This window comes from Lampetra fluviatilis, chromosome 18 (assembly GCF_964198595.1).
Source record: "Lampetra fluviatilis chromosome 18, kcLamFluv1.1, whole genome shotgun sequence".
Lineage (NCBI taxonomy): Eukaryota > Metazoa > Chordata > Hyperoartia > Petromyzontiformes > Petromyzontidae > Lampetra > Lampetra fluviatilis.
Window position 1 is genome coordinate 11,203,025 of NC_136292.1, and position 12,043 is coordinate 11,215,067.

Consider the following 12,043-nt stretch of genomic DNA (forward strand, 5'->3'; position numbering starts at 1 on the left):
GAGAGAAGTAACACTCCACTTTGCCGACCATGAAATGAATGGCTCGCGGCTGTATCAGAATAAAACAAACTAACACCATCTATCTCCGAAAAGGGAGGCACCATACCGCGAAAACTCCCACTAATAGGAAAGAGAGGCAGCCCTTGCTCACGGGAAGGATCTGATAAACAATGAAATAAAGAATTGGTATACATTGGTCAATTCGTCATTTCAGTATGTATATCCACGCATGGCCCCCACTGAACTGTGGGCAGACCAGCGGCGGCCAAGGCACTGCGTGGTTCGCGTCGGTCGAGCGAGATAGCTTCGTGACCCTTGGAAAGCCGCTCCCATCATCACGAGACACGGGCAGTCAGCCGTCGGGACAAAGAGCCACCCTCTTTGGGAGGCAGTGGATAAGCAGAAGAGAGAGAGAGAGAAGCTGTAACACCGCTGTAATGTAGTCAACAGCAATAAGCTATCAAGCTTCAAGTGTTGAGAAGTAATACAGCGTTGGAGCTAGTTCAACCATATCTGAAGATGTTCCATGGTTGAAGAATGAAGTGTTAAAGAGTCATATTCTTGCTTCTTTCGGTAAAGTCACGTAGAAGGGAAATAATTAAATAATATTAATATGAAACAATAAAAATTATCACGATGTTTCGACTGCAACACAAGCAATCATCATCAGGTGTGAAATCCACAGCAAGAATTGTTTTCTTGCTGTGGATTTCACACGTGACTTTACCAAAAGAACCAAGAATATGAATCCCTGCAGTCCCGAAAGCTTTAAATCAAAATGTTAAAGAGTCGTTGGTGAATAGATGGAGAGCGGTAGTGTCGCTGCGCTACGAACCCGGCATCCCGGTGTTCGTAGCGCATCCCGGGTTCGATTCCCGCTCACAGCCAACACCAGTGATGAATATCTGAACCGGTTCTGGGTCTCCCCTCGGTTGACTTAGCCTCAAATGAGTACCTGGTGCGGTGTGTAGTAAACATGGCCACTGGGGAGACAAAGGCGGTCGGGGGTTGTGCTGGCCACCCACCCCCTCGCGAGGCATCTCGGCTTTCATAGTCGCTCGCTAGCAGCACTTGTCCCAACAGTCTGTTAAGGCTATACGGGGGGGGGGGGTCTTTGTCTTTTGGTGAATAAGTGGAGATGAGTACGACTCAAGGAGAAGATCCACACAGAGGAGAGAACACCGACTGCACTGAACTGTGCCAATCAAGTGACGAGCCGTAACACTGTTCCTGGGTAGTAAGTGTTATTGCCTAATTGCTTATGCCTCAAAAGTACAGAAAATAACTATTATTCCCCACACACTTTGCTTTTGTGACCAGGACAGTGACACTCTTTGGTTTTTTCGCTAAAGTCACGTAGGTGACGTAGGTGAAAACTAAATGAAAACTAAATTAAATCACGACGTTTCGGGCGCAACACAAGCATCCGTCTTCAGGTGGGGACGCTTGTGTTGCGCCCGAAACGTCGTGATTTAATTTAGTTGTTTTCATTTAAAATTTATTTAATTTTTTTACCTACGTGACTTTACCGAAAAAAATCAGGGCATGGATCCTTGCAGTCACGAAAACTTCAAATCTAGGACAGTGATATTTAGAAATGTACCTATTTTCAATGAGAAAACGGGCGAATGTGTCTCTTTTCGTTCACATAAAGTCAGAAAACAACAACATATGAATACAAATTTACATGTATTTATACTAAAATCATTCAAAAATTACTACAAAAGACTTAGACACCAAGGCGCACTACCACAGGCGGGACTAGCCACAGCGGACCGAGTTCTATGTGGGGAGGAACAACGTCAAGTGGGAGCCACTGGTGGACCCCCAGAAAGTGCTGATGCCACCACTGCACATCAAATTGGGCCTTAGTAAACAATTTGTCAGAGCTGTAGATAAGGAGTCGGCAGCCTTCAAGTACCTTCAAGACTTCTTCCCTAAGCCGTCTGAGGCAAAGGTCAAAGCCGGTGTCTTCGTCGGACCACAGATAAAGAAGATCCTGGAGTGCAATGAATTCCCCAAGAAGCTCACTAGTGTAGTAGGTTCAAATTAGGTGCACACACACGCAACTTGGAGGCAACACTATTTATTAAACGGTAAATAATATAACACTCTACATGAGGTGGTGACCACCTTCCTCAACTCACTAACACTCTGGAACACGACACAGACTGGACCAGGCAGGCAACGGCCTGCCTGGCCCAGGACGACGACTCGGGACTTGACGACCGAAGATGTCTTCACCTTGGAGTACAGTACAACAGCAGCCTCGCTCTGCGTTCACACCACGCTTATATTTGGTTTGGCGTGGCTGGCTCCGCCCCGGCGTGGCTGGCTCTCTTCAGGCCACGCCTCCCTTCCCAGGACACGCCTCACTTCCCCCACCTCTGGGAGGGTCCGGATCCCTCCACCACGTGACCCCCCAGGCACCCCCTTGGGGCCCCCAGCCTTCGTACGGGCCGACACAGTAGTGACCTTTCTCTGTCACTACACTAGTAAGGAGAAAGCGGCTTGGAACAGCTTTGTCGCAGTGGTTCATGGCTTCCTGGGCAATCACAAGGTCGAAAACTACGTGGAGCTGGTTGAGACTGATGAAGAACTACGGCACAATGGGCTGTAGGATGTCCCTCAAAGTCCATATCCTTGATGCTCATCTTGATAAATTCAAGGAGAACATGGGAGCGTACTCGGAGGAGCAAGGCGAGCGCTTCTACCAGGATATACTGGACTTTGAAAGCCGCTACCAAGGATAGTATAACGAGAACATGATGGGAGACTACATTTGGGGGCTGATTCGTGAAAGTGATTTACAGTATAATCGTAAAATCTTGAAAAACTACTCACTTCTAAATCTTTTGTAGTAATTTTTGTATTACTTTAGTATAAATACATGTTAATTTTGATTGATATGTTGTTTTTTCTGACTTTATGTGAACGAAAAGACACAAATTTGCCCGTTTTCTCATTGAAAATATGTAAATTTCTAAATATCACTGTCCTGGTCACAAAAGCAAAGTTTGTGGGGAATAATAGCTATTTTTTACTTTTTAGGCATAAGCAATTACGAAATAACACTTACTACCCAGGAACAACAATCGTGTTACATAGTGTAATGAATCCGAGCTACAGAGCGACTTTATAACTAGTCGTCCGTGGAACTCTCATCACGGTGAGGATACCTGTCCAGCCGTCACCTAACCGGGAGAGAGTGATGTGGTGCTGTCTACATCCACGAGGAGATCGCGTGTCTACGCTGCGCAATAGAGTTCAGCGATGGATACATGACCCAGCGCCTTGCCTGCTGGAGGAGCTCACCGATGGGACTTTGTCCAGAAGGATTTGTGAACTCTTCACACAATCCAGCCTGGTTAAACCCAGGATGGATCGTAGGCAGGCCAGTCTAAATGTTTTTAACTGGCGAAGATGTTCCATTAGAGGGGCCCACGTTTTGCTCCTGTGCTGTCATGAACGGCCCGCGACTGCGTTATCGCCGTGACAGGGGCCGTCGTTTATCGAGCTGTCGGCTTGTGGCCGCGTCGCTGCGGAATCGCCACGGTGCACGTCGATCCGTGCTGCGCCAGTCGATCCGTGCTGCGCACGTTGATCCGCACTGCACCGGAGGAGTGGGCATCGTGCACAACGACTCCTGCAGGCGAGAGAAGACGCCTGCTCATCGACCGCGACTCAGGATACCGGGCTGTGCTCATGAGTATCACGGCTACTTCGGGTCTGTGGTATCGAGTCCTTATTCATTTGCAATCGTACATTTGCTGCTTTTGACACTGGATTGTTTTATGTTGATTGCTTTTACGTACAGAGCTTTGCCCGATTGATTTGCTTTTTGATGAATAACAATAATTTTGTAACAGTAAGTTGTTCCGAACACCGGTTGCAAACTCATGACTGGTATTTTGGCTTTTAATGAAGAAAATACTTGTTTGCATTAAGTCAATTTCCCGTGTGTGTGGTTTACCAGCGTGTTAAACCAATTCGCCAGTAATTACTGGCGAAATGGCTTTGCTCTCCAGTGTGCTGTACGAGTGTAGTGATGTATATTGAGTCACTACGGCATCTAGCGCCAGCTACTGAGAGAAGAGGGGAACTGTGCGTGTTAGAGCATCTCTCTGGCACCAGGGTGTGTATGGCATGGAAGGGGACCCGAGCGGGCATGGTTCTGGTAACGGGCAGAGAGAGGGCACGTCAGGACATGACAGTCTGGGTGAATCCAAGAGAGCACGTGACCAAGACAGGATAGCGAGGGGGGGGGGCCCGAGGGGGGCGAGCGGGACACGTGATATGCGGCCCAGAACCTTCTGGTAGGATCCAGAAGGGGACGTTGCCGTGGGCGGAGCCAGGCCACGTTTAGGCGCATAAAAGGGAGGTCCCAAGAGCCGATCGGGGCTGTCTTCTGGAATCAATCCGCCGTGCTACGTCTCTTTGGTCTTCGGTCGTTACGCTCGACTTCGTGCGTCAGGCAGTGCGTTACTGACTGACCCGGTTATGTAGTTACCCCGTTGTGGTCTAAGTTACCCGTGGTAGTCACCACCTATGTCGTTATCCCGTACGTTTATGCAGTTACTCTGTTGGAGTGTTAGAATAAACGTGTTGCCTCCAAGTTCAAGTGTGTGTCTCCGTGGAACCCACTACACTAGTAACGAATTGGCACACTCTGATTACGTGACAAACCTTACTAGTTGGCTGTGTCGGGTGGTTGCGGGTTTAACGACACATTTATATTCACGCGATCTCACCCAAAAAAACCTCTTATGGATGATATTGGTCGTGAAAGCCCTACTACTACGTATTAAACAGAAGCAAGATAAGTTGATTAAACCAAATTAATTTGTAGAGGGCCCCAAGTAATTGACGACTACTACGTGTTGATTTACTTGGGGCCCTTCACCCAAAAAAACCTCTTATGGATGATATTGGTCGTGAAAGCCCTACTACTACGTATTAAACAGAAGCAAGATAAGTTGATTAAACCAAATTAATTTGTAGAGGGCCCCAAGTAATTGACGACTACTACGTGTTGATTTACTTGGGGCCCTTCAAAAATGACAGCCGCTGAGACATCCTGCCTCTCGTGGGGAACCCGTGGGGACCCCCCCCCCCCGGGGACCCCCCCCCCTCTTCCAAATGATGCTGATGATGACATCAACGGGTCTCGCCCTTCATCACCTCCCCCGCCCAGTGGCATGCGTGGGAAAGCACAGGCAGAAACCATTGTCCAACTATTTATATCATCGCACAGCACGGCTCTTCTCTAAATAAAATCGCACTCAATCCGCAATTAAAGCGATTACTTTTCACAGTACATTTACTGCGTAACGCAAAGCTCGGCACATGTCCAAGAGGTCAACCGCCTGGGAGATGGAGCGATGAAAACAGTTCATGCGCAGGTGCGAGGTGGATTATTATTAATTGCATCGCAGTGTCGAGAGAGGTGGCGGCATCTTCACCCAGCAGTATATTGACCATGCCTGATGACGATGACGCAAAGCTTCCCCTTCACAGCATTCACATTGAACTGCCAGGACTTTCCCTCCAACTCGTTTGACTGTCGCGATACCCAGGGCTCTCTAGAGGGGGTGCACTTACATCGCATGTGCTCGTACACCCAGCCACCATCCACACGTGAACTAGGCCACCACCACCACGTGCAACCCAGCCACCCAAAGACAAAGATCACCCGTATAGACTGAACAGTCTGTTGGGGCAAGGGCTGTCAGCAAGCACATATGAAGGCCAGCACGGCACCACAGGAAGTGGGTGGTCAGCACTATGCCCAACCGCCTTTGTCTCTCCAGTGTAAATGTGTACACATCGCACCAGGTACTTATTTGAGGCTGAGTCGACGTAGGGGAGATCCAGGACCGGTTCAGATAATCGTCACTGGTGTTGACCTTGGTATTTTGGCTTTCCAGTCCAGTGGTCCAGACTGTTATTATGGTTCTTTCGGTAAAGTCACGTAGATAGAAAAACTAATCAAAGAAAACACGAAGTTTCGGTCGCAACACAAGCGTCCGTCTTCAGGTGAGAAAACGTTTTCTGCTGTTGTGGCTTCATATAGGCACGGGAGGGGGGAGGGGGAAGGAGTTTGTCTGTACCACAGAGATCCAGGCGGTACCGGTCCAGCTCCCGACAGAGGAGTGGCAGCCTCTCTGCAGCGAGCATTCGAATATTCCACGTGGCCATCTGCAGTGGCTTTTTGCTGTTTCTGGAGGAACCACGAGGGTAAGGATTCAGTCTCCTGGCTCCACCAAATGGGGTTTGACCAAGAGACGTCATAGACGCCTGTCCCCTCGGGGCCTCCGGCACAAGCTTTGTTTGATATTTGTTTCGTGGTTTAGTGGTAATTATTTGAAGGTGAAGGGGTTACCAGCCCCTCGCACCCGTCCAGAGCCCCCTTTGGCGGCTGTGGTGGCTACAAACGCCATGAGGGGAATGGGCAATCGAAATTGGCCCTCCCCCAATTGCACTGCTCACCACAGCGTTACAGTACAGCACCAACGAGGAGGTAGGGGGTTGTTTCGCCGGACTTCCAGCCACTACCACCACCACCACGACGTGCATTCAGCCATCACCACCACGTGCGCCTACCCACCACCACGTGCCCCCAGCCACTACCACCAAGTGGAGCCGGCCACCAGCACCACGTGCGCCCAGCCACCACCATCACGCACACCCAACTACCACCACCACGTGCACCCAACTACCACCACGTGCACCCAGTCACCATCACCACCACCCAGGATCGGGAGAGCCCCACAGTCTCCTCGTTACGCACTCCCCACGATCTCCTTTTCCCCTCTCCTGGTGGCCGATCCCGTGGTGGTGGGCTGTTTCATCATTTACAGTTTTGTATTTTGAATACCGTAACCTTCAAGTGTTAGTCGAGGGCACTAATCGCAGCGCCGCCCCTCTGGCATATCACGTGTTGTTGTTTCTGCATCGTGCTTGAGTGTTTCTTGGCTTAGGAGCAATGCACTGGTTCTTGTGGCTTATTAACGATGCGAAGTGGTATGTAGCACCTGCCCTGGACTCACATCAATAACCCGCGCTGTCATCACAAGTGCCAGTAACGTAAACCTGCTGACCCCTTTTTCAAATTCATTTTCTGCATTCATTTCTTTAACTTACAATTGCAACTTTGTTTACCCCCCCCTTTCCCCATGGAACACCTGCGGGAAGGGGAGTATAGGCAATGACGTAATGTGTGGAAAATGAATCAGGAAAGGGAAGAGAGAAGAGAAAGAATGGGAAATGAGAGGAACAGGATTGAAAATGGAGAAACTGGAGCAATGGGGTCAGTAGAGGTCAGGATCGGGAGGAAGAGGCTCTACAAGAGCCTCGAGGCTACTGCGCGGATGAGGAGCGGCGTTTCTTTTCAGAGGGTGCGGCGGGGAGAGGGGAGGGGTTCAGAGTGGAGGGGGCCACACAGAAGTCTCCAGCTGATCTGGAGATTTCGATTTTGAACGGGGAAGGGCGGGAGGAGGAGGTGTATTCAATATATCCCGCGATACGATATGTGTGCCCTAAACTAAACCGTCGACTTGCAATCAGGATAATAAATGCTTTAACGGTGATTAAATAATCAAACGGTCAGAAAACGTCAACACAACAGAAGCTTTTGTTTCGTTCATTCATCACGATTCCCGTGAAGGAAAGATATTGCTGAGTCACCAACAGGCGGCTGGTGCCAATAATTACCGGGAGCTGCAACGAATCTTGTAATGAATTAAAACAAATATTTTTATATATATATTTATATTTACGTTCCAGCCACGAAAGCGCAAGGCCACCGCTCTCAGGGCACGTGGTGGTGACTGAACGTCGAAGGAAACAGGCCCACTGGTTGTGTCGGTCTGTCACGTGCTCCGCTAGCTGCGACCCTGTTGCTCTCTTGCCATGCCTGGCTTCGGCAAGTTTTACTGGTAGGAACCTCTGGTTACACCAGCCCACAGGGGATTATTCTGTCCGTCGTGCATTCCAAACATGGGAGGGGTGGGTGGGGCTGGGTGGAGAGGGGAGGGTGGGGAGGGGCTGGGTGGGGAGGGAGGGGCTGGGTGGGGAGGGGAGGGTGGGGAGGGGCTGGGTGGGGACGGTGGGGAGGGGCTAGGTGGGGAGGGTGGTGAGGGGCTGGGTGGGGAGGTGGGAGGGGTGGGGCTGGGTGGGGAGGGGTTGCTCACCCCATGGTGCCTTTATAAAACTCAACGTTTAACCTACTCACGCTGGCTTGTGCCCGCCCTCACAGTCGCCCATATTTGCGGAATACACCACGCCGCCGTTGACCCTGGCCATTGACCGAGCAACCCAAAGTTCCTACCAGCTCCCTCCGCAGGAATGTGTTACCGTAAAGGCGCTTCGAATGCGAGCGCTGGTGAATATGGTTTGCGGGAGAGGGGGATAACCCCTGGTCGCCCTAGCCATCTGCCGCGTTCGTCATGAGCAAAGGGTCGCCAACACAAATAACAAGCAGAGGCGTTTTTTCTAATTTGGTCAAAAAATCCCCCCCACATATTTCAAGGGCCGCAATGCAATGTGAATACGAGGCTGTGGACCTTAATAAACAGCGGTCACGAAGCAGTCCTTAAAGAGCCACAGGTCGCCGACCTCTGGTCACGAGGCATGCTTTCACCAGACTTCACCCTGGACATCACTGTTGGTTTGTGAGGGCGGGGCCCAGGACTGGAATCACATGACTTGCCGTGGCCAGGAATCGAACTTGGGTCATCGGGTTCATTAGCGCAATGCGCAAAACCACTGCATCACTATATTCTTGGTTCTTTCGGTAAAGTCACGTAGAAGGGAAATAATAAAATAATAAAATAAAACATAATACAATTCTCACGACGTTTCGATTGCAACACAAAACCACGAAATTCACTGCATCACTGTCGCTCCAGCCCACATCGTACGGCAAGTAGGTTGAAGAAAGACAATTTACTTGAATTAAATTTACGTAAAATCTTGCGTGCTATGACTGCACTTCACGAACCGTGGATTTTCTGTGTAAGCCAAGTGAATACTTTCGTTTGTGGAACGCGAAATTATGAGCAGGAATAGACAACGATGCCCCTCGTTCGAACACCTTATGCTGACAGTCGTACTAATGCTACATCTAGATCTATCAGTGAATAGCATTTATTAGTCAATAATGTTATTAGTGATTGAACACTAATTTCTTTAGAATTGCTTTTTTGTGTTTAGTGTTGTTGTCCTTCCCCCGCACCTCCGATAAGCACGGTTGGCTACGTACGGTGCGAAAGAAGTTCAACCTACGTACACGCATAAACATATTAATGCGAATCGCAGGCGCTCAGCACAAAGTGATCCTGACCCATAGTAATGACACGCTGAATAAATGATTACGCCTCATTTTTATGGACAATCCATGAATGTAATAATATTAATTAAATATTTCTTGCCACAGTTGGAAAACACACATTGTGTTCTCATTTCATGTAATTTGGAGCAGTGGTTAGCGCACTGCCCTATAAAGCCGGTGATCCACATTCGAGTCATCCTCACAGCCACAACATCAGTGACAAATATCTGAACCGGTCCTGGGGCCCTCCACTAACGTCGACTCAGCCTTACGTTACTGCCTGGTGCAGTGTGTAAACAATCATCACTGGGGAGACAATGGCAGCCGAGCGTGGTGTTGGCCACCCATGCCCTCGTGTGCCGTCCCTGCATTAAAAGGTGCTCGCTAAACATCACTTGACCCTAATGTTGAAGGCTATATGGGGGATATTTGTTTTTCTGGTGTGTACAGCGTCATGTGAGCAGTGGTTATGCTAGCGCATGCGTGTCTGTGCGAAGCTTGAAACCTGTTACAGATGGCCAAACACGTTACTAACGCATCCCTCTAACGTAATGAGAAGTGGTTTTCCATGCAAATGATCACATTTACTTTGGTGAAATTGGCCAAACCTGCTTGATTCATGTGCACGAATTATACACCTCGAGCTCGCGGGAGATATGATGTGTAGTCAGACGAGCATAGAAAACGGTCTATTAAACAAACGAATGTAACCGCTGGAACATAAAATTAAATCAGCGCATTAAACACGCTTGGAGCGTTTATCAAGCCCTGCATCTCATCCTCGCGCACATTGTCCCAACCACACGCAACGGCAAACCTCGCCTACAGCACCGGGAACAACGCGAACGCCCCCCCCCCTCACGTTATCATTCATCCCTCGTTTCAGTTTCCCGTCGTTATTTACACGGCTTCAGGGCCTTCATGGCCATCCAGCCACCGACAGCGATGTTTGTCACATGTCATAACGATGTACGTTTCATGAATTAAATGAGATTATTTTCTCAGAGATTAACATTAGCAAAAAATTGTGCCGAAAATAAGTGTAAGTGTGATGGATGGGTTGTTGTTGTTGGTGGTGGTGGTGACCCAGCTGAGACCATCAACTCACTGCACTTGCGCTGCGTTGTTGTTTCTTGGCTGTACAACGTGACAACACAAACCGGACAGCCACATTTAAAGCGATTTATTTTTGTTCTACATTCATTCGTGACCGAGCTGAGACCATCAACCAACCGCAGTCGAGAAACCCGGCTTTAATCACAGGTGGCCGAAGAATTTGGATTCAAACCCCGGATCTCGGCTATTGCCGGGCCCATCACCCTGACCTCTGAGCCACCCCGGCGCCGACCTCCAAATGCCAAACAGATCCACCGGATCGAGCGTCAACGTGCAGCGCGACCCAAATCTGCGGGCGTCTACGACATCGCCGGCTCGACCTTCCTGCGGAACAGCTTCACGATGCCGTGGCGGATCTCGGCGGTGCGCAGGCCGTAGATGATGGGGTTGGCGGGCGGCGGCACGATGTAGAAGAGCACGATGAGGTAGGCGCGCACCTCGTCCGAGACGACGTTGTACTGCGCGAGGCGGTGCTGCACGATCTGCAGCATGGTGGAGGAATAGAATATGACGAGCACGAACAGGTGCGTGACGCACGTGTAGATGGCCTTCTGCTGGCTGTTGCGCACGCTCGACTTGCAGCACTCGTACAGGATGCACGCGTACGACATCACGATGAGCGCCAGGCCGAAGCCCATGATGAGCACAGTGATGAATATGCCGTAGACGTTGTTGGCCGACGTGTCGTCGCAGGCCATCTTCACGAACGACATGTGGTCGCAGTGCGGCATGAACACCACGCGGGGCTTGCAGAACGTCAGGCGGACCGTGAGGCCGATGAGGCCGAACACGAGGAGGGCGATCACGAGCACCATGAAGAGGCTGAGCCTCGCCGCGCGGGCGTTGCTCATGAGCGAGTGGTAACGCAGCGGGTGGCAGATGGCGAGGTAGCGGTCCACGGCCATGCTGGTGAGAACGAAGCACTCGAACCCGATGTAGAAATGGAGGAAGAACATCTGCGTGAAGCAGGCGGGGATGGAGATGTAGTTGGAGAACATGAGGTCGTTCATGATTCTCGGCAGCGTCGTGGTGCTGCCGATCAGGTCGCCCGCGGCCAGGTTGGCCAGCAGGATGAACATGGGCTTGTGGAGGCTCTCCTCGCGGTAGATGACCAGGCACAGCAACATGTTGCCCACCACGGCCGTGACGTAGATGACGAGGAAAGAGGCGAACACCTGGGGCCTGGAGCTCTCCGGGTCGCGGAACGGACAAGCCATGTAGATGAGGCCGTTGCTGGCCGTCGTCTGGTTGTAAGCAGATTGGTTCGATTCCATGTCCGATGTCCTGCAACGCACGGCAAACGATGTGCAAAGACGGCCGCCGCATCGCGCGCTTTCAGATGCGCTTCTGCGGCCGTCTGGAACCCTCTTCATTCTGATATTAGGAAGCCACTGGAGTTCTGAACTTTTAAATCATCTAGATTGACAAACTAATTTATTTCGAACTATGTGTTTGTGTTTAGTTTGTTGTCTTTCCCCCGCACCTCCGATTAGCACGGTTGGCTACGTACGGTGTGAAAGAAATTCAACATACGTACAGTATATGCCAAAGGGTGAAGAGGTCATCATGGCCGCTGCCGTTGATGCCACCGCATCT

The 12,043-nt window shown here is 50.3% G+C and overlaps 1 protein-coding gene across 1 annotated transcript; it reads right to left on the reverse strand.

Moving 5' to 3' along the window:
• Positions 1-10,746: 10,746 nt before the first annotated feature.
• LOC144937037 (olfactory receptor 52K1-like) lies at positions 10,747-11,820 on the reverse strand. Its single transcript, XM_078864274.1, has one exon. It carries the CDS (start codon positions 11,818-11,820, stop codon positions 10,747-10,749), a length of 1,074 nt encoding a protein of 357 aa, XP_078720400.1.
• Between the last annotated feature and the right edge of the window lie 223 nt (positions 11,821-12,043).

Bases quoted from the DNA above. Each gene is read 5' to 3' on its own strand.
- LOC144937037 (XM_078864274.1), bottom strand. From the start codon at position 11,820: ATGAAGAGGGTTCCAGACGGCCGCAGAAGCGCATCTGAAAGCGCGCGA.